The sequence below is a fragment of the Giraffa tippelskirchi genome, chromosome 14 (genome assembly GCF_054371585.1).
Source record: "Giraffa tippelskirchi isolate mGirTip1 chromosome 14, T2T-mGirTip1v1.2.pri, whole genome shotgun sequence".
Taxonomy (NCBI): Eukaryota; Metazoa; Chordata; class Mammalia; order Artiodactyla; family Giraffidae; genus Giraffa; species Giraffa tippelskirchi.
This window is the reverse complement of record NC_137288.1, coordinates 66,615,752-66,638,780: the sequence shown is the minus strand read 5'-3', so window position 1 is coordinate 66,638,780 and position 23,029 is coordinate 66,615,752. Positions and strand designations below refer to the sequence as shown.

The window sequence follows — 23,029 nt, the reverse complement described above, 5'->3', positions numbered from 1 at the left end:
CAGAACTGATGCCAGCCGTGAACAGCCATGAACCCTGAGGAGCTCAAGGTCATTGCCACCTAAAGATACCACAAAAGGTGAAGGAAAGACATCCCCTCCACTTGGCTAACAATCACGGGGACCCAGAGCACCCGGTAAGAGGCAGCTTCGAGGTTCTGCTGGTTGGTGCCATGGCATGCTTCCACTGCTGGCTGCAACTCCTCTTTGAGCAACTTGGGAGACACACCCTAGAACTAGCTCATACAATTTACTCCAAAGGAAACCAAGATTTCGGGTTTAGGATTAAGGATTTTTCAATTATTAAATTGCAGGGAAGGGTGTTTTGCTTCTCATAAAACTAAATGATTTAAATTGAATGCATGAAACAGCTGCATGCTCAGACGGTGTCATTAACGCAGACGTTTAATGCTGCACTAGTCGAGCTGCCTCTAAAGGTAAATCCAGAAATGGATACTGAATTAAAAAATTCAACCGTTTGCGTTCACCGACAATTTTAAATCACGACACCGGACAAGATTACCCCATCCATCAGTCAAGGAAAATTCTACGAAAAGACAGACAAAAGGCTTTATGCTCCTGGTATAATCTCATTTCTAACCCGGTGTCCCGAGACACTCATACGGGTTGGCACTGAATTTAAACTCCAAATAAATCAAAAAGAGCTACTTTCAGTCTGTCATCAGGAAGCAAGCTCTCCAGGGTGTATTTTTATCCTAACCTCACCGAAGTTACGACAACTCACCTGGTTGGTTTCTGCCATTTGAGCAGAGAGAGACATCAAAGCGACAGGACACCACTCTCTGTGTCCGTGTGGGGTGTGATGGGGAAGGAACGCAAACCTGGGGAACAGATTGCAAAGTGTCTCCAGACTGCTGAGATACAGGGCGTTGTTTAGGCTCTTTCTTACCCAGGGCACTTCTGAAGTGGAAACTCCTGTATCTTTTATAGGCACTCATTTACTTATTTGTCTGATTGTTTATTAACTTCACTGCTTTGATCTTGCCTCATCACTCTATCCTTGAGGTTCTTGGAACCTGTAGCCTAAAATGCCGTGTTCCTGATCACTGCCTGGAACCCTGAATTTCTGCACTGAGCACACTCTTCCCATTGCTCAATCAGATTAATACTGGGCTAACTTGCCTTTCTGGAGACCCAGATCCTTAGGCCATATTGATTTCCTACACCAGAAAATGGCGGAATCTAGTGCTTGGTTAATGAAATAGATTAGATAGATACAGACAGACAGAGGCGTGTGCTGTGCTGTGCTTCATCGTTCAGTCGTGTCTGACTCTTTGCAACCCCATGAGCTGTAGCTCACCAGGCTCCTCTGTCCATAGGATTCTCCAGCTAAGAATACTGGAATGGGATGCTATGCCCTCCTCCAGAGGATCTTCCCAACCCAGGGATTGAACCCAGGTCTCCCACATTTCAGGCGGATTCTTTACCATCTGAGGCACTAGGGAAGTCCAAGAATACTAGAGTGGGTAGCCAATCCCTTCTCCAGGGGATCTTCCCGACCCAGGAATCAGACTGGGGTCTTCTGCATTACAGGCAGATTCTCTACCAGCTGAGCTACAAGGGAAGCCCAGATATAGGTACAGATATGAATATATAACATCTATTCATGAAATATATTTTATATTATATATATAGATATACTGTCTTCCTTGTGCATGCATGCTCAGTCATGTTCTGTTCTGTGCATCCTATAGCCTGCCAGGCTCCTATGACCATGAGATTTTCCCAGGAAGAATATGGAGTGGGTTGCTGTTTCCTCCTCCAGGGGAGCGTCCCAATTCCCGGATCAAACCCAAGTCTCCTGTACTGCAGGTGGATTCTTTACTGCTGAGCCTCTAGGGAAGCCCATATATATTATATACCTATATGTGGCCTGGAGAAGGAAATGGCAACCCACTTCAGTATTCTTGCCTGGAGAATCCCATGGACAGAGGAGTCTGGCGGGCTACAGACCATAGAGTCGCAAAGAGTTAGACATGACTGAAGCAACTGAGCACACACGCACACACACTACCTATATGTATATATATGTTATATCTATATAATATCTACATCTATATGTGTATTATATAAAGAAAGAAATGTTACAGTGACCAAGGACCCTCTAATATGTACATATTAGATGACTGTCAAATCTAGCCATCTTGTTAATGTCTAGACGAAGTATATTTTTGCTGCTATTGCTGATATCATTTTAGTGAGTTTAGAATTATTGTAATTGCACATGTATTTCAACTTTTTTCCATCTTACTTTTTGCTTCCTTACCATACTTTATCTGATTCTTTTTTTTGCTAACTTCAGCTGAGCGCCAAAGAATTGATGCTTTTGAACTGTGGTGTTGGAGAAGACTCTTGAGAGTCCCTTGGACTTCAAGGAGATCCAACCAGTCCATCCTAAAGGAGATCAGTCCTGGGTGTTCATCGGAAGGACTGATGTTGAAGCTGAAACTCCAATACTTTGGCCACGTCATGCGAAGAGTTGACTCATTGGAAAAGACCCTAATGCTGGGAAGGACTGAGGGCAGGAGGAGAAGGGGACGAGGAGAAGAGGATGAGATGGTTGGATGGCATCACCGACTCCATGGACATGGGTTTGGGTAAACTCCGGGAGTTGGTGATGGACAGGGAGGCCTGGCGTGCTGAGATTCATGGGGTCGCAAAGAGTCGCACACGGCTGAGCGACTGAACTGGACTGAACTTCTTTTGGAATGATGGAGTTTCCTCTGTTCTCATGTTTTCCTCTACTGGTTTGTAAGTTTCTATTTGTTTCAGCTATTCTTAAATTTTTAACACGAGTCCAGACCTAATAAGGCCCAGAGTTAAATCAATGTTTCTATTCTGCTCTTATATGGCAAGAACCTTCAAATGCCTTAACTCTGATTACCACCCTCCCACCATACACACTATTTTGTCTAGTAATTTTTTCTACCTTATTTTCATATTCTATCAAGTTATCATAATTGTTATGGTTATTTTATATAATCATTTGTTGCCCATATAAACTCACATGTTTACCAGTTCCTTTGCTTACCATCTTGCATCTCCTTCCTTTGGAGTTTAATTTTTTCCAGAGCCACATCCTTATTCTGTGCTTCCAGCATGGGGCTGATGGTGGTAAGCACTCAGTTTTTAGCTGATCATCTCTTTCACTCTCTTCATGAGTGATAGTGCGGTTGATACAAAATCTACAGGTTGGCAGTGGCTCCCCTCGGTGCTTTGAAGACTGTGTCTTCCTCATCCTCCTGTTGCTTCTGAGAAGGTTACAGTCAGTGCCAATGACGACAAACTCAGACAGCGAATTAAAAGGCAGAGACATTACTTTGCCGACAAAGGTCCATCTAGTCAAAGCTATGGTTTTTCCAGTAATCATGTATGGATGTGAGAGTAGGACCATAAAGACAGCTGAGCACCAAAGAATTGAGGCTTTTGAGCTGTGGTGTTGGGGAGAAGATTCTTAATAGTCTCTTGGACTGCAAGGAGATCCAACCAGTCCATCCTAAAGGAAATCAGTCCTGAATATTCATTGGAAGGACTGATGCTGAAGCTGAAGCTCCAATACTTTGGGCACTTGATGTGAAGCGCTAACTCATTAGAAAAGACCCTGATGCTGGGAAAGATTGAAGGCGGGAGGAGAAGGGGACAAGAGAGGACGAGATGGTTGGATGGCATCACCGACTTAATGGACATGAGCTTAAGCAAGCTCCAGGAGATGGTGAAGGACGGGGAAGCCTGGCGTGCTGCAGTCCATGGGGTCACAAAGAGTTGGACATGACTGAGCAAGTGAACAACAACAACTCTTTAAGATTTTCTGTTGATCTTTGGCATTTTTATAAGCTGTGTCCAGGTATCACCTAACCCCACTCAGGCCTCCTAAACCTGAGATTTCATATCTTTCATCAAACCTAGAAGACTCTAAGCCTCATCACTTCACAGGCTCCCTCTGCCCCATTTTATCTCTTTATTTACCCCTTTCCTTTATTCCTTCTGGCACTCTCCTAATAGCACTCTTCCTTTCCTTCAAAAACTATTTTTCTTGTCCTAATCTCTCTGAGCTACAGTTTGGGAAAATCTTGACTGAACTGTTAGGATCCCTTGGTTAAACTATCTGGTAGGCTTTTCACCTCACTATGTATAGGCTTCAATTTTAGAAATTTAATTTCAAAGCTTCCCATTCCTTATTTACACTGTTTTATGCTATTCTGATTTCTTTCCTTAATCACTTTAAACATATTTAGAGTCTTCCTCTAACAGTCTATGACTTGAAGTTCTCTGGGTTCTAGCCCTTTTATTTTGCGTGTAGGTAGGCTATCATCCGTTGGAGGTTATTTCCTCCGTGTTTCCTAACTGTGGGCGGGGCACTCATCTTTCGCTCGTCTGCAGCCTGCCCCACCTCAGGAAAACAGTGCTGCCATGCTCCGGTCTTGAGTCCCTCTTGTCTGGGTTGAAGATTCTCTCATGCTCCTTACTTCTTTGAGGACTCAGCTGTCTACTTAGAAATATGTTTCTAAATATTTTGCCCACCTTTCTGGCATTTTTTTTTTTTTTTAGCAAGAAGTTCTTTATATTATTTAATCCAAACTGTTGCAAGAAGCAGATGTTACATTTACAAGAATTAAAATGACAAGGACAAGAAGACATGATGTAGACAGGGTCTCCCTGGCGGTCCAGTGGTTGGGACTCTGGGCTTCCAGGGCAAAGGGCACCTGTTCGATCCCTCGTCAGGGAACTAAGATGCCACAAGCCACACGGCACAGCCAAAAATGAATAATAAATAATTTTAAACTTTTAGAAAAAAGACACGGTCTAGCATGAAATCAACTAATGAACTAAGAAACTAGAATATACACACTGTTTGCCCTTCCCAGAACTCTCTGCCTGGCTTACTTGTATTCATTCTTCAGCCTCCACTTAAACAGTTCTTCCTTAAGAAAATCAGTCAATTCTTGTTCCTATTCCCTCTACTCTATTTTCTATTATCCTGTCATAACTCCCACGGTGCATTACCGGACTCATTTGTCTCCTATACATCAGGAAGGGAGACCGAAAATGAACAAGCGTAAAAATGTTTGTGAACAGTCCACACAAGTGAAGATAAACACTATGGGGAAAAACATAAGCCTGGTGAGGAGATGGAGAACGATAGAATGATCTGAGCTCTGGTGACTTGACCAGAGACCTGAGTGAGATGAGGGAGCAAACAGGGGTGTATCTGGGGGTGGAGCACAGCCCCCTGCAGTGATGCAGGCACTGTGTTTGGGGAGAAGGCAGTGGGAGGGGAGGGGTGGGCGACGGGAAGCCGGGAAGCCAGGCAGGACAGCACAGGAAGGACTTCGAGTCTCGTTATGGATGAGGTTTGATGCCCCTAGAAGGTTTTTGAAAGATCTGGCTCACATTTCAGAAGACTGCCACTGATGACTCTGTTGTCATCAGAGTAGAAACAGGGAGACCCAGTTAGGAAACTGAGGCAATTGTTTAGGCAGATAAAGGATGGTGGCTTGGATCCATCAGTGACCTCAGGGGTGGAGAGAAGTGATCGGATTCTGGATGTACTTTAAGGGCAGAGTCCAGCGGATTCACTGACCGCATCACTCTAGCTTTGTATTTGTGGAGGGAGTGAGTGAGGCAACGAATAAGTGAATGAATGCCTTACCGCCAGGTCCTCAGGGACACCGTTTACATTGTCGAAATGGAAACTGTGTGTCTTGCTGTTGCGATTCAAGTTGGCCTAAAAAAATTAATAAATAAAAAGGTGGGCCTAAGTTAAATAGTGTTTACCACGTTGTGTAAGTACTAGATCTCCTGCTTTCTGGCCCAGTACTTGATTCATTTATTCACTCATTTATTCATTTATTTTATTTTTTTTGATAGATTTTAGACCTATTCTCCATCTTATGTTAGAATTCAGAGTCACTCATGTCAGCTCCCTGACCGAGACTCAAATAGGCTATCAGTAAATTTGCCTCAGTCATTCATGTGTCGTAAATCCTTATTTATGTTTTTAAGAAAAATGTACTTGGCTAAACATTTTGGTTTTAGAATGAACACTGGATAGTTTTCATTTTATTGTCAATTTGTTTCAGGATAATGGTCATCAAAATAAACAGTGTAAAGTTCACTCCTCAATAAAACACATCAAGACACATCTTCCAAACTGGCCTCTCAAAACAATACAGTGACTATTTATATGTTACTGTGAACATTTCTACCATAGCTTTTAACAGATTTCAATGAAATTTAAAAGTGACAGAGATAAATGTCTTAAATGAATCTGTAAATTCATTGATAATTTTCTAATCAATCCCACTCTTATTAAATTATCTTTTGAAAATTTAATTAAAATTTTAATTGATGCCATTTATGAACCACAATCATGTCTTCTAATTATGGGATCACACCAAGTGAAGTCTGCTGTTCCCAGAACGACCAGTTAAGATGTCCAGAATCACCAAGGATACGCTATCTTTTCTCTATAATATACATAACATAGAAAATTGCCCTTGTGATTAGTACGGTTTATGCTTCATATAGTACATTAGCAGAACTTCAAGTGCTGACACTATAACAAGTGTATGGCTATATAAGCCATGCCAAGCAAATCACTGCCAAATGTGTCTGGCTTTCATGGTGGCAACCTCACAGAAGAAAGACACAAGGTGACTCAAGAACGTTGATTCAGAGGAAAACTTCACAAATCACAACATGCTGGCTTGGAAGGAACTTGAAAGACTGTCTGTTTCCAGCCCTACATCCATCTTAGACTTTACTTGATTTGGAATGGCTGCACTCATCTTCGTAACACATTTGGATTCCAACCGTCTGCGGGGCCGTGCGCTGGGGTGAATCCAGAGATGGTGGAGCCACCTTACCGGTCTCGAAGTTTTCCACAGGTTGCTTATAATTTGCAGTCGGCTCCCCCACCGAAGCCAAATAAGACCTCGAAGACTGGATCTCGCTTAAGAAAAAGAACATGAAAAGCAGGGTGCAGGCTGTGCACTGCACTCAGTCTGTGCTGGAGAGGAAGGGCAAGGATGGTGAGACCATCTCGAGCATACATTAATAGACCCCTTCTTGCGGGATCACGCGGAGAGAAAGCAAAGGAGTTTTCTGTTCTGTCCTTGAAATGGAGTGGCCTCAGCCAGAGCGCGTTTTCCTCCCTGTGCAAAACATTCTACCCTTGCGGCACTATAAATGGAGTTTGGAAGCTTGTCTTCTCTCTGCCCCCCACCCCAACCCATTCTGCATGGCAGTGAGTCTGTTCATCATTTCACAGGATTACCTTCCCACCCAGAGAAACCTGGCCCTACACCAGGCTGTCATCCACGACAGTAATCACTGCGTCAGTCTTTGGTTAACAATCACGGTAGCTAACATTCATTCCACACTGATCAGAGCAGAGTATTCCATCACTGAATTTCACGGTGCCCCATGAGGTAGGTGGCACGGATAGCCACTTTCTGCGGATAAAGGCGTGGAGATTCAGAGAGGTTGAGACTCATCCCACTTCCTACCACCAATCAGCTCCGGAGCCAGAATTCAGATCGGGTGTCCGATGCCTACCCCAGTCATTTAACCCCTAATGAAACCACGGTGACGGCCCCAGGACGGCGGGGATCGCTACGCTGAGAGCACATACACCTGCCCGCACACCTGGCTCAAGTTCTTGGGATTCCAGACACCCTTTAAAGCACAGGCTTATGTCAACAAGAGTGTTCTAGAGGAGCTGAGGTTATCTGGGAATCTGGCTGCCAGCGTTCAGTCTCTGATCTGCCCTGCACCGTCCAACAACACAGACCGGCTTTCTTGCCAGCAGCCAGCAGCGCAGGGCAGCCAAGACTAACAAGTTCAGGCTACGGGACGGCATGAATAGCACCATTCTCTGCTGGCCAACACTGGCCGCATTGTTTCAGGCGATGAATAGAGCTGTGTGGAAAAAAAAAAAAAATTCACACACGAAGCAAAAGCAGCAAAATTTGTCTCTTTGTGATGGTTTCAAGACTGGGTGAAAAAGTCATTCTTCACCTGGTGCTGTTTTACATATTCTTTCACAAACAGAAAGCCCTTTCTGGCAAGGGAAGAACCCTTCTCCTAAAAAAAAATTAGAAAGTTACAGGTCATGGTGCAGGTGAAGGCACCTGGGGTCGGCCCCGAAGCTGAACTGCGTTTGTTCGTGACATCGCGAGGGAGCGGAGAGGGATGGGGCCTCGTGTGGATTCAGGGCTGTTGGGTTGCTTTCCCACCACCATCTTCATCTATTCAAGACAGGCAGGTTTCGCCTGCATCTTCCCAGATGACAGAGGGCAAGTTAAGCACACATCAGTAACTCCTGTAGAGTCTCAGGCTCTCATTTCAAGGTAAATATTAATAATTGCCAGACTCCTACTTCCCTTCCAGGGTTAGGCTCAGTCCCTCCCAGAATCATTTCTGGGGTTGCCTTGCTGGGCTGCAGTCATGACAACAAGGGATCTATTCCTATCTCTGTCCCGTGGGCACCCAGAGATGAAATCAGAGTCCCACCAACCACTACCTTAATGTAACTTTGACACGTGGAAAATCGATTCCTCTCTTAAGATCAGGCACTAACATAGTTCTCTACAGGCTGGTGAAATCTAGGTGAATCGCCTTCTCGGCCTCAAACTATTTGTCAAATTGCCATGGCAAATAGATGTCCTGTGATCCAGTCACCCCTAATAGAGTGCTGAATATATGATTGTTTTGTCTACCCTAGTGAAACAGTCCGGTACATTCAGTCTCCCCAGAATTGATTTCCCGATTTTTTTTTATAATTCTATTTATCTATTTTATTTATTTTTGGCTGTGCTGGGTCTTTGTTGCTGCGTCGACTTTTCTCTAATTGTGGCCAGTGGGGGTTACTCTTTAGTTGTGGTTCGGGTGTGTGGGCTTCTCACTGCGGTGGCTTCTCTTGTTGTGGAACACAGGCTCTTGGGCTTCAGTAGCTGCGACTCACTGGCTTCTAGAGCACAGGCTTAATAGCGTGGCACACAGGCTTAGTTGTTCCGAGGCATGTGGCATCTTCCCAGATCAGGGAGCAAACTCGTGCCTCCTGCGTTGGTGGGTGGATTCTTTCCCACTGAGCCACCAGGGAAGCCTGACATCCCTATCTTTGTAGAACTTTCAGACGCAGCCTCATATAGTGACAAGCGCACACCTGGGGTTTAGATGCCAGCTGATTGAAATCCCAGCCTATAGAGGATGTGAAGTAGCTCTGAAGGGTGACTGTGCTGCATTGTCCTGGAAAGACCCCATTGGTACTTGATGTCCTGGTATAACTGTGACTATTATCTTTTACTCTAAAGAGTGTCCTGTTTATTTTTTTAAAGTCTCTATTGAATTTGTTACAATACTGCTTCTGTTTTATGCTTTGGATTTTTTGGCAGCAAGGCATGTGGGATCTAAGCTCTCCAACCAGGGATCAAACCCACATCCCTCGCATTGGAAGGCGAAGTCCTAAAAACTGAACCACCAGGTAAGGTCCAAGACTGTCCTGTTTAAATGACAGATGCTAAGATCACCCCCTGGTTATGCCACTTGAAGCAAACAACTTAACTTCGATCAGCCTTGCTTTCCTCCTTTATTGAATCAGAGCAATACCGTCCACCTCCTAGAACTAGTGTTAGTGTTATCAAGAATATATGTGCATCTTCCCAACCATTGTCTGAGGCATAGCAGGGACTCAATAAAAGTGGCTATTGTTACTACTATTTCTTCCGGAGAAAGCGCTGTAGGCAGTGTTTCCAGGTGCTTGAGAAATCATTGTTGCTGGTCAGTCACTAAGTTGTGTCCAACTCTTTGCAACCCCATGAACTGCAGTACACCAGGCTCCCGCTGTTCACTATCTCCCTGAGTTTGCTCAGATTCATATCCATTGGGTCAGTGATGCTACCTACCCATGTCATCCTCTGCTGCCCCCTTCTCCTTAAATCATAGACCACTGAAATAAAAAATAAATTTAAAAAAAATTGAGGGAATGGCATTGAGTCCCTAAGGTTTTATTTTGCCAAGCAAAGACGTTAGAGGAAAATATATGCCCCCAATTACAGACATCTTTTCATGAAATACAGGTTATTTAAAAAGCTGAACATGGAGGAAAGAAAATCTTAGGATAAAAGACCATTTAATTTAAGGCACTTATAACTATCTTTTTAAACTATTAATATCAGAATACGCCACTCCAAAATATGCCACTTTGGCATAGGATTATTTCAAGCTGAAGGCAACTGAGAATCAACAGATCCAGGAAAAATTCTCAGCCTTTCCCTTATCTGCCTAAAAAGAAGAAATAAATCTTTTTGTGAGGAAGGTACGCCTTCCCCAACCAAGGACAGAAGAAAGATTCACCATTGAAGATGGGTAGCCAAGAGCAAGATGAGTTTTCATTAACAGATTTTACTAAAACAGACCTTATGGGACTTTCCTGGTGGTCTAGTGAATAGGACTTCACCTTCCAATGCAGGGGATATGGTTCAATCCCTGGTCGGGGAGCTGAGACCCTGCATCACGGCCACAAAACACAGAACAGAAGCCATATTGTAACCAATTCAATAAAGACTTTAAACATGAGGAAATGACAACCCACTCCAGCATTCTTCCCTGGAAAATCCCATGGACAGAGGAGTCTGGTAGGCTACAGTCCATAGGGTCGCAAGAGTCAGACACGACTTAGTGACTAAACCAACACCACCAAATCAAAAAAAAAAAAAAATCTTAACGAGGCCAATCTTGCAGCTGTGCTGTGCTGAGTCAGTCGTGTCTGACTCTTTGCCACCCCGTGGACTGTAACCCTCCAGGCTCCTCTGTCCACGGGGATTCTCCAGGCCAGAATTCTGGAGTGGGCTGCCATGCTGTCCTCCAGGGGATCTTCCCAATTCAGAGATGGAACCCAGATCTTCCATATTACAGGTGCATTCTTTACCGTCTGAGCCACCAGGGAAGCCCAAGAATACTGGAGTGGGTAGCCTATCCCTTCTCCAGGGGATCTTCCCTTCCATTAATCCCCCCAGGTATTTCCTAGTCACTTCCCCACAGTTTATTGTCGCTAGAAGCCCAAACTTTACTTTTGTTAAGAAGGTATAAAAGCCCTTGGGTCTAACTGCTTTTTTAAGTTTCAATTCTTTTCTGTGAACTCTCATGCGCATTAGTTTTAATAAAAGCCATGTGCCTCTTCTCCTGTTAATCGGCCTTTTGTTAGTTTAATTCACACATCCCCCACTCACTACATCTATGCGGGTCAAGTTTTCTCCCCCTGACGCTCCCTTTTCTCTTCAGGCAGCAGCCCCATGAACGTTCATAGACTCATCATGGTCCAGAGTCAGAAAGCTGGGGAAACACTGGCCTGGAGCCACCTAACTCAGTCTGTCCTGTTCGCCATCCTGTCCACCGACCTCTCTTCCTTCCTATCATCCCACTCCCATACTTCCCAAACAGTATCTTCATCATTTGGCAACTTCATGATGGTAAGCATTCTTCACTCTTTAAGCCCAGTGCTTGGCAGGCTATGGGTGCTTTCAATATATGTGACTGATTTCCAACTTCATGTCTTCTTAGGTAAAAATTTTAATTTTACCAGCTTAGTTAAACATGACTGTTACTCCAGTTCACCTGTGTGTTTTTCTGTAGGTTTTGGATATTATTGGAGATTCCAATCAATAAAGCAAAAATGTAGGTGATTCAATAAAGAAATTTAAAAAAAAAAGCTTTGCATCATGCCTATAAAGAAAGTGGCTGCCACGATTCTCGTGTTCATCTTCAGTGGTTTTGGCATCGTCTGACTTAGTTTGGCTTTCAATCTGTACAGAATTCAGAAGCAAAATCTCATTTTTTTTTCCCCTTCAGCTTTCTAAAACACTCACCTTTGATAAAAAGTTGGGAAAAACTGATCCAAGTACATGGCTTTAAGAAAGAAATGAGAATATCTCCAAGAGGGCTCTCCACCTCCATTCAATGTTTTTTTTCTCTGAATGCCAGTTAATACTTACAACGACTTTTCTTGCATTAACCTAACAATGCTTTTAAAGATTTAATATTACCCTCTTTTCCCTCAAATGATATTTGCATAAGCCATAATTAAGTTTTTGGAGCCTTATTTTTTTAAAAAGAAAACCTATTGAAAGAAATAAAGCAGTGAGGCAAACACTGTAAATTGGAGGAGTTAATCACACAAAAAATGATAATAGCTTCCAAACTGTAAAGTCAAAGTTTACTTATATTTCCTGAATATTATGACTATTAATATTTTAAGATCATTTATACTAAGATATATCTTTGCTTTCTAATTTGTTCTTTTATTCAAAATGTCCTTTAACAGCGAAAATCTTGTAAGGCAATATCATAATCAAGCTATTGAACTTTTAAATTGAAGCCAGGTTCTTTTTAAGCACCTCATTTTCAAACATCGGGAGATGAAAAAGCACTTATTCTAAGATGCAAATTTTTAATTGTTTAGGAAAAAAGAAGCTTCTTTGGACCTGAAATACCAATATGAAATGCCCTTTAACAAATACGAATCTTTTGAAAAGATGCAAATTCATCATTATGACTTCAACCCTACCATTAATTTTCTATTTAATACAAAATATTACATTTCATTGTATTACCATTTTGTACTTTGCTTTATCAAAGTCCTCAGCAACTTTACAAATTCTTTAAGGAATGGAAATGTGTAATTTGAGCTGTGTCCGAAACAGGACTCACCCAGGTTGGTAACCACACAATTCCTGTCACGGGAGGTTGATAAGCAAATGACAAGAAAACTTTCACACAATTTCACTACATTTTTCATACAATTTCAGCAACATTTACTTTGATCAGTCCTGTCACTGGAATGCGTTCTGCAGGGCTTCACAAAGTTCATTAGACGGTTTAAATCAGAAGGGCAGGAGGGGTGGGCAAGTGACCGGGATACCCACGTAAAACAATGGGAGAATGAAGGAAAACCAACAGCTGAGGTAGGATGGCTGCCCTCGGACTTGGTCCCAGTCAAGTCCTCCTGCTACAATATTTTCTCAGAAATTTGGGCAAAAAATCGCATTAGTGACTTCTTTTTGAAGGCGACAGTTGTTTTCAATATTTTACACAATCAAATGATAAAACGACAGGAAGTTTAAATTAAACCTTAGCATGCTACCAAACGGAAGCTTTTTGTGCAGAGCTAGGCTAGGAATAGCCCTGCAGACATTTCTTTCTTTATTTTTTTTATCAACTTAACAAATGTTTGTTTCAATTTGTTTTTGACAATGGATTTAATAAGCTCTTTGACCTAGTTAAGATTTATGAAAAGTGTTTCTCCCCCAACTTATCTCATTTCTAGAATGTGTCATTTGCATAATGGTAAGACAGGGGCATTTTCGTTCTTGCCTTTCAAGCACTTCCATTCTAATTTTCATGGTAATAGTAAGTGCACTTAACAACAATGGTCCATTGATCCAGCGTGTCTCCTACCTGCCCTGGAGCAACTGGGCAATTGTTAACCATAGAAGCCACAAAACAGATAACGGAATCGACCATTAGTGTAAAAGCGCTGCCTATAATGGTTTCAATAATAATTAATATGCAGGGTAGCTAGTCCTGTCACACACCATTTCAGACTAGAATTGCATCTGTCAGTCCAAATCCTGACTCCATTCGGGGCCTCTAGCACCGAATCGAGTTAGACAGCTAACTGAATTAAAACAAAAATCTACAGATGCATGATAAATGCACAGGATGTTATGTCACACATGAGTGACTCCTGTACAGGCCAAATGACAGATGTATTTCCGCAACTCCAGGCCAGGCTCCAGCTCAAACCACTGTTCATTTATCAATAATTGGGCCCTAATTTCATTTGGCAGTGGTGGAGCAGCATGCTCAGCTTCCTCTCCAATAGACGAACACTAATTAGACTTTTTTGGGGGGGTAGGAAGGTGGGAGCCAATCTTCTGATTTTATTTTAAATAGTTAATGATAAGCAAGATTCGAGCTTGTCCTTTGGAAGGGAAGGGTCTGTTTCACCCGCAGCTCATTATTAGTGATAATACCCTGCAGTGGGAACTCTTCAATTATTAATGTTCCAATTTGATAAAGATGAGAAACATAGAAGAAGCCAAGTGGAAAAAGAAATATGGGATGGACTGAGCTTATACCTCAAGTCTCTTAAAGCACTTGCTAACTTTTCTTACATTTTGCTGAGTTTTACTTTGATTTTTAGGTCTGTGTGTGTGAGAGAGAGACAGATACACAGACAGATTCCCAAACATCTTACTTGGAATAGCATTATAACAGAAACCTCAGAACAGTTCTTTTATAAACGGAGAAAACTATTAGGATGATTTTTTCCAGTTATCATGTGAATTTTCAGACCAATTTTAATGTGCTTGCTTTTATTTTAGGTGAATTCATTGTAATTGTCAGTAAAATGCCTGAAAGTTCCTAAAAGGGTTAATGTTTCCCACCACCATCCAAGTGGGAAAAACCCTCCCCCAAAGGGTTTCCAATCATGTGTACAAGAGAACACCCTAAGCCTCTCCAGTCTTGTATAAACCACCCACAGAATCACCAAAGGTACATGGAAACATCTGTATATTGGCCCCTAACCCCACCCCCACTCCCCAGCTTACAGCTACACTATGGAGATAAACATTCCTTGTCGCAATGCTCACCGAGTCCAACTATTTATTTGTCCCCCTTTTTAAGCAATAGGTAAACTGGCATGGCAGATCACGCGCTCTGGCTTTGCCCCGCGTGCGCCTTTCTCTCGTGAAGTTGTTGCTGCTGGTGGCTCATTGGGATTTAGAACTGGCTCTGCTTTTCAGAGTCTCTTGAACTTCCTGCCTCTCCTTCCAAACGCCACCCACAACGAGTGACAAACTGTCCCACTTCTCCCCCAACTTCGAAGCACAAGCTTCAGGTCAGCAGGACTCTTACAGACCCACTCTTGAGACGCTGCTCTTCCCTACCACTCAGACAGGCTTCCGCATCACGTCTGTTATCCTTCACTGGCGTAGGTGGCAGTGGTGATGCTGTCCTGAGGACTGACTGCTATGCCCAGATGATCTGTTGAAGTTGGCCGCCTGATCCAACGTACAGCATAATTGAGGAGGATGAGGAACAGAATCCGTTCCCGTTTCACCCCAGTAACTATGCCAAATTCAACAGAGAGCTCTCCATATGGTCTAGCACAAGTGAGGTAATGTGGATATTATGCCATAATAAATGAAGTCTCATAGGTTTCAATGGCTCATAGTAGCTATCAGGAATCTTTCCTAGCAACTCATGGGAAACTGAGCAGGATGCCATAAATGGGAAGGCCATAAATAATTTTTCAACTCCACCAGGGTTGTGGTGAAATGCCTCGCTTGCATTATTCACTCTAAACACTGACACCCATAGCGGCACGGCTGCCATCTTGTAAGCCGGCTCCCCTGCAGAACACAGGGCCACTGGAGGATTGGCGCTTGGCTTAAATGTGCTATTTGTAGTTCCAGAGTAACAAGATTCTTAAAGACTGTTGATACTTGTACTTCTAGGAGATATTCCGTAAGAAGTAGAGTATTCTACTTCTTAAGCAGTATACTCAAGAATGAGTAGAAAAGCAGACTATTCATGGGGTATACTGTATTATTACCTAAAATATTCATTGACTCTCTCTCTTGTGTTAGTCACTCAGTCATGTCTGACTCTATGCAACCCCATGGACTGTAGCCCTCCAGGCTCCTTTGTCCATGGAATTCTCCTGGCAAGAATACCAGAGTGGGTTGCCATTTCCTTCTCCAGACTCTCCCTCTGCATGGATTCTACAATATTTCCTTACCCCATTGACCCTAAGCTTGGCCACATGACTTGGCCAGTGAGATGGGACTGAATGTGTCACTTGTCCATTCTCAGCATGAGCTTTAGAAGCCCTCGTGTGATTCTGCCATGAGGTCAGAACATCCCAGAGAGGGGCTGCTCCATCAGCCTGGATCTCAGAGGGAAGACATGTGCAGCAGAGCCCCAGCCAGCCCATGAATGATAAGCGTGTAACCTGAGCAGAGCTAAACTGTTGCTGCCGTCAGCCACAAAGATTTGGGGATAATTTATTACTGCAGAGTAATTTACCTTAAGATGGCTGATATAGATCATAACACATGTGTAAGATAATATGGACTATTTCATTCTAATTACTTTAACATTAACATTTAACACTGGCAACCCATGAACCTGAACAAAAGATGATAAGAGGACTGGTTTTCAATGATATACATACTAGTCTCAGCTACCACTGACCCTTCTCTTCTATTTGCACATGATTCTTTGGATTGACCTACAGCATGTGTCTACCATTACTTTTGCATGTAAGGCTGATGGTGTGTCCTTTTCTCCTGCCTGTGTGATCTTCTATTTATATCTCCAGTACAGTGTCCTTCCCTCCTGGGTCCCTTTAAAGAGAGAACTCAGAGGACTAAAAAGTATTTCAAGATTTGCTGATCTAGACTAGAGTACGTTCGTGCCGGTGCATAGTGATAACACAGTCACATTGAGTTTGCAATCTGTCATGTGCAAAAGGAATCAAATTAGTTGTCCCAAATCCCTCCTGGAAAATGCATGCCCGGGGATACTGTACTTGGGAAGAGGTTTCTAGAACTTAGTTTGAGGTCAACGGTGGGGAACGCTTGGTTAGAAGTCTACACAAGGTAGGGCCATGATCTCTTGGGATGGAATCAGGGAACCGGCACCTAAGTGAACACACTGACCAGAGAGTTGGGGTTCAGGCATAATGAAGGACCTGGAAACCAGAGTTCAGAAGACGGCTGGGAAAGGGAAGGAACTCTGCATGAGGTTCCCAGAAGCTCTGCTGAGCCCTGAGTCATCGTGTAATGTGCTCTTGGTTGCCCTTGGGGATGGAGGTTTCTGTTAAGAACCCAAACCTGTTAAGCCCTTAATCAGCCTAGAGCGTTTATGGGTTGACGTGAACAAAACTGTTGTAGCCCTTGCACCAGGGTGTGTGGTTGTGATCAACCTCCAGAACAGTGAGCCTAGAAAGCAGCAGCCCAGAGCTGTGAATACCTTTGACACTCTGCAAGGTGTCCAGTCTGTGCCTCCAAGGTGCTCTCAGAGGCCTGGGATTCATCATGTCCCGGACCAGGGCCTTTCACACTGCAAACGGAAGAAAACTAGGTTCTTCCTCAAGTTCACACAATTGATTTTGTGTGCGTATATAAATTTATGTAACTGATGGTTTTTGGTCTTTAAATTTACCTTTTTTTATGTAACGATGATAATATTTGTTCATTTTTCTACTTTAATATCCTCATTTGGTAAAACAAAAAAGTAACAATTCTAAGTCAGTCTAATTTTTATTTTAATTTCACTGGCATGTGAAGTCAAAATCTGGGAGCCACTGACCCACATTGCCACAAGATTTCTGTTGGATTACTACCCTGGTCACAGAAGAGCTATGAGAGTTACTGTAGACACAAATTTGATGACATTGGGAGGACCTGGGAGATGGGAAAGATTAAGTCTTTTCTCCTCTCCTGCCTCTAGACTCCCACAGCTGGGAAGACTCTGTACAAGGACAGAAACCCATTTTATCTAGGGCTTTCAAGGACTCTGAGAAAGCACATATGTATATGCTTTCCCCTGGTGACTTGGCAAATGATCTCACAGCTCTTCTAATGAGAAGATAGATTTATAGAGGGCACTGAATTCTGTGAAAAGCAAAAGTCTCGATTTTCAGGGTCACTTTACTTTTATCAAAAGTGTAGACCAGACTGCACAAGGTTGAAGGCTGTCTTTGGCAGTCTTCAGCCTCCCCACTGTGCACCCCACGCCTCTGTGAACAGTAACGAAAGCAAAGAGCATCGTTCATCATCCGGTTATCCAAGGGTTAAGTCACCACCCACCGCAGTCACTCACCGACAGTGAGCCCTCAGGGGAACTCAGGATGAAAACTAGGATGAGGCACTCAGTGCTTTAAATAAATGGATCCCTAGAAAGTTAGAGGCATGTCTCAGGAAGAATTTCAATGACCCCAGATTCTGAATTTTCCTGTACCTAGAACATCACTAAAATCATAAACTTGAGATATCTGTTCTTTGTGATTAGTAGTAATCTTTTCTCAAAATGTACGCTTGACTACATGCATTTCCCAGCCAAAATAAAAATTTATATACAATATAAACAATATACACTGGCTCCTCTCCTACCTCTTTGGAGCAGTTTCTCAGAATTGTCTCCTGTGCTATATAGTCCCCAGTAAAAATCTGAATAACACTTAAACTCATAACTGTTACGTTGTGTGTTTTTAAGTTTAAGTTGACACCCCTTTATGGGTAGAGCTTATTCCCAGGTTCCCAGTGACTCATATTGTCTACTTCTCCTTAACAATATCTGTTCTAGTTAGGATTCCTTGTTGCTGGTGTAGAGGGGGAAAATAATTTTCCCTCTACCTTTCTGAATTCTTAGCTGAGACCCTTGTGACTGGAGACAGATCAACAAGAGAAAATAATAAACAAAATTTTATTAACATGTGTATCACATGGGAGAGACCCAGGGGAAAATGAGTAACTTTTAGAGGTGGCTTAGAATTCAGATTTGAATATCATCTTAATCAGGAAAAGGAAGGGAGGTTGTACGCCTCTTAAGGGAGAGGAAATGATTTTTAGAGAAGATGAAAGAGCCCTCAGAAGAATAGATGGGTGGGAGGTGTGACGGTTTGTGGCAAAGTCTGTCTGGGTGTGGGGCCCATTTCTGTCTCCAGGATAAGAGTGCTCTTCCTTAGTTAAATACACTCCCAAGTCAATGAAGTGCAACTTGCTCAGTCACGTCCGACTCTTTGCCACCCCATGGCCTGTCCACAGGATTCTCTAGGCAAGAATACTGGAGTGGGATGCCGTTCTCCTTTCCAGGGGATCTTCCTGACAGGGATCAAACCTGGGTCTCCTGCATTGCAGGCAGATTCTTTACCATCCTGAGCCACCAGGCACGCCCACATATACTCCCAGGGAGGGGATTAAGACAATGGAGTTCCTTCTAGAGGATCTGTCTTCAGGAAAATAAAGCAGATTCAAGGAAAGCCTCCCCTGCATTTGCTTTTTTTCAAGTGCCTACAGCTCAAAATAATCAACATAGCAAAGTGGCATATTTTGGGGCGGTATGTCCTTCACTAACAGCAACGACTGTGACTGCTTTCAATGAAAGGATTTTATTGAAAGGATAAGGTATCTTTTCAATAACTACCTTTAGGATAGTTTCTAAAAATCAAAAGCTATGGAGAGAAAGCAGAAAGATATGAGTTGCTCTAAGTACCTAAGAGGCAGGAAGTAAGTGACAATCTTTGCAGCATGCCAGCCTTGGGATGAATCAACCCCATTTTTTTTTTAATCTTGTCATGCTCTCATGTTTAAATTCCAAAGAGGGTCAAGTATCATGGCTAATGTCATGTACCCATCCTTATCCTGAGGAGGGCAGGACATCCTATTGGACAGATTCATCAGAACTGTAGGCAGTGAGAGAGAGGAAGTTCCCAAAAAGGAGGCTGAGGGGCTGTGACCAGAAGGTAAAGGATGGATTTTGCATGGACAAAACAATAGATGCCCACTGTAGTCTCCAAAGAGAACTTTCTGCTCTGCATTCCAGACTTAGGTCTCCAATGAATCGCCTCTCCACCCCCCAATCAAACTGATCCTTAGCAAGACAGTACGTTGTCTAGAAACTCACACACTCAAAAAATCACTGGCCTGAGAGGTACTTGCTAGTCCAGAAAAAATAACAACTTAAAAATCATTTCAGAGTTGCAAAAATTAACTCTGCCTAAGGGGAAGGTGGAACTGCCTTGGTTTTACCATGAGGGAATTTAATAAATCTGATCAGTGACCTTAGGGCAAACTGTTGAATGGTAATAAGAGACAGAATTCTGGCTTTTAATCACATTATCTCTCCCAAATCATTCACCAAGCTGAGCATTTTAACCAGCCAAATAATTGTGGCTGAGGCTCATTAGGGCTCCCACTGTAGGAGTCAGAGACACCAAAGGAAAAAAAAAAGTGCATTTGAACACTTTATAGTGATATTGAACTGTTTAAGACAATATTCTGAATGATATATCTTACATGAAAGCTAACATAACTTTTTATTTCTTATGATTGAACACTCCACAGATTATCTTGTATCTTAGGATCAATATATGCTACCAAAGCTGGTTCTAAATATAATACTTACAGATGATTTCTGAAAGAAACTTCCTTCTGGTACTGAAAGAGTGTATCCCATCTCATTTAATTTTTGATTATTTAAGAATATTTGGATTTCACATTATTTTATAGCATTTTGTGCACTGCCACCAAAAAAAAAAAAATCTTAATGAGTTTTTAGTGCCATGGGCCTTATATTGTTTTGTGGGGTTTTTTTTTTGTACACATAGCCAATTTAATTTTCAGCATAGTAGAAAATAGTTTTTTTTTTCCACACTGCAAAAGAGGGGAAACAGCTTGTTAGAATTGGATGCATGACTTTTACAAAAGAGAGTAGGTGCCTTGTTTAAATGTATTTTAATGGAATATGGTAATAGATTAATTAGTTCTGAATTTTCTAGCAAGTTATTTCATGCTCACCATTCCACGTGCAGGTCCCATGAGATTTAAACAGAAGTTAAAACTCGTCGTGATAACCTTTGCCTCTGTGCCCTTGATAATCATCTGCTCTCTTTTATATCGATTATCATGCCAACCTGTCAGCTCTTGGATGCTTTATGCAAAAAGATGAACATGCTGACAGCCAGAAAGTAGGCAGGGAGGTGGAGGATAGGGGATATTAGCAGGAGTACTACCCTTGTCTCCTAATAATCAATTGAATTCCTCTCAGAGTGCATGGTTTGAGCTTGGAACGAATCGTTTGCAGTCTGCTCAGAAATACGGAGTCATATGGAAAAGCTGACACACGTTGGCTGAACACAAAGATTTCCAAGGCGTTCTGTTTTAAAAGTACAAAGGAACAGGAGAGAAAGAGGCACTGAATCTTTGCAAAGTTGAAGGTCCACAGGCTTTCACCATCTTCCCTTCCCATACCATCCCCTGAGCCATTAGAGTGTTTCAAAAAATAGTACATTTACCCTAGATTGGAGAGTCAAGCCAACCTTAGTTCAGTTCTGCCACTTTTATGACCTTACCCCACGGGAGGTACTGGGCAAATGGCCCAAATTCTCTCAGTCTGAGTTTTCCTGCAGTGGAATTATGAGGATTAAGTGAAATAATACATTAGAGCTTTTGGTCTATAGAAAGTGATCCTTTAGCAGCTTTAAAATTAGCTGTCATTTAATGAGAGGCTATATGTCTCGGGCACTTTACGCGTACTTATTTCATATATAGGGATTCCCAGGTGGCTCAGTGGTAAAAAAAATTCACCTGCCAATTCAGGAAATGCAGGAGTTTGAGCCCTGGGTTGGGAAGATCCCCTGGAGGAGGAAATTGCAACCCACTCCAATTTCCTTGCTGGGAAAATCCCACGGACAGAGGAGCCTGGTGGGTTACAGTCCATGGGATCACAAAGAGTTTGACATGACTGAGCAACTGAACAACAACAACAAATACACTTTACTAACAAAATTTGAGACTTCAAAATATAAGTCATGAAAGCAAATCGGAACCCCAGAAAACTAGATCAACCATCACAATTTCAGAAATATTCTCTACTTACTACTTCTACCAGGAGTACTAATATTATTTTCATATCTGATATATATATATATATATATATATATATATATATATATAAAAAATGCTTCCTAGTACCTCAGGAAGGTATACAAGAAGAGAGGCAGGATGGCACACTGGGAAACCTACTGGCCTTGAACTCAAGAGATCTAAGATCCAGTCCCTACTCTCCATGACTTCTTAGGACCTTCATGTCCTTCTTTGAAAAGCGCATCTGATCATTTCTAAGGTGCCTTCCAGCTCCGAGACTGAAGGATCTGCATCAGCTCAGGGGTACAGTAACACAGATCACATGCTTACTTTTCTAACTGCACAGGTAACAATGTGCCTAATTTTTAATCATCACAGATAAAAATAAAGGCATGGAAACCATTCTCTTCCCTGCCCATGTGCAAGCACTTGATGGTCATCGCCTCTACAGCCTCTCACAGGGTCCAGCACACAGCAGGTGCTCCATCAAAGGTCACTGAGAGCCACTGCTTCTGCTACGGGTGACAAAGATAATGATGACCATGACACCGATGACTATGACGGTGATGGACCAGAGTGGTGAGGCAGCAGCCCAGGAAGCCTAAGGAGAACGTTTCTGGGGGCAGCTTCTCGCATGTCACACTTTTCCCCTCTCCTTACTCTAAGTTTATTTTTGGCAGCTAACAGAGGTCCAGTTCAGTTCAGTTCAGTTCAGTTGCTCAGTTGTGTCCGACTCTTTGCGACCTCATGGACTGCAGCATGCCAGGCCTCCCCGTCCATCACCAACTCCCAGAGATTGCTCAAACTCATGTCCATCGAGTCGGTGATGCCATCCAATCATCTCATCTTCTGTCGTCTCCTTCTCCTCCTGCCTTCAATCTTTCCCAGCATCAGGGTCTTTTCCAATGAGTCAGTTCTTCGCACCAGATGGCCAAAGAATTGGAGTTTCAGGTTCAGCATCAGTCCTGCCGATGAATATTCAGGACTGATCTCCTTTAGGATGGACTGGTTAGATCTCCCTGCAGTTCAAGGGACTCTCAAGAGTCTTCTCCAACACCACAGTTCAAAAGCATCAATTCTTCAGTGCTCAACTTTCTTTATGGTCCAACTCTCACATCCATACATGACTACTGGAAAAACCATAGCTTTGACTAGACGGACCTTTGTTGGCAAACTAATGTCTCTGCTTTTTAGTAAGCTGTCTAGGTTGGTCATAGCTTTTCTTCCAAGGAGCAAGTATATTTTAGTTTCATGGCTCCAGTCACCATCTGCAGTATGTCAAGAAAATAAAGTATGTCACTGTTTCCATTGTTTCCCCATCTATTTTCCCCATCTAAGTGACGGGACCAGATGCC

The 23,029-nt window shown here is 42.7% G+C and overlaps 1 protein-coding gene across 8 annotated transcripts in view; it reads right to left on the bottom strand.

Annotated features, from left to right (window-relative positions):
- The window catches only part of LOC145534726 (uncharacterized), a 432,243-nt gene that overhangs the window by 136,512 nt on the left and 272,702 nt on the right, over window positions 1-23,029 (bottom strand). For 2 of the 8 annotated variants that reach the window (XR_014074908.1, XM_081562917.1), the window contains 2 exons: window positions 5,669-5,743; window positions 3,050-3,269 (listed from right to left, as the gene is read on the bottom strand). The exons of 1 other annotated variant lie outside the window; for it this stretch is intronic. Coding sequence is in view for 3 of the 7 variants with exons in the window: in XM_081562917.1 (XP_081419043.1) it covers window positions 3,204-3,269; window positions 5,669-5,743 (141 nt within the window). In the remaining 4 variants the exon portion in view is untranslated. Of the gene's footprint in view, window positions 1-681; window positions 840-2,186; window positions 2,534-3,049; window positions 3,270-4,003; window positions 5,744-14,672; window positions 15,188-23,029 lie in introns of those variants that run through there. 5 more of the 8 variants (XR_014074907.1, XM_081562916.1, XM_081562918.1 and 2 more) reach the window with 5 other exon arrangements.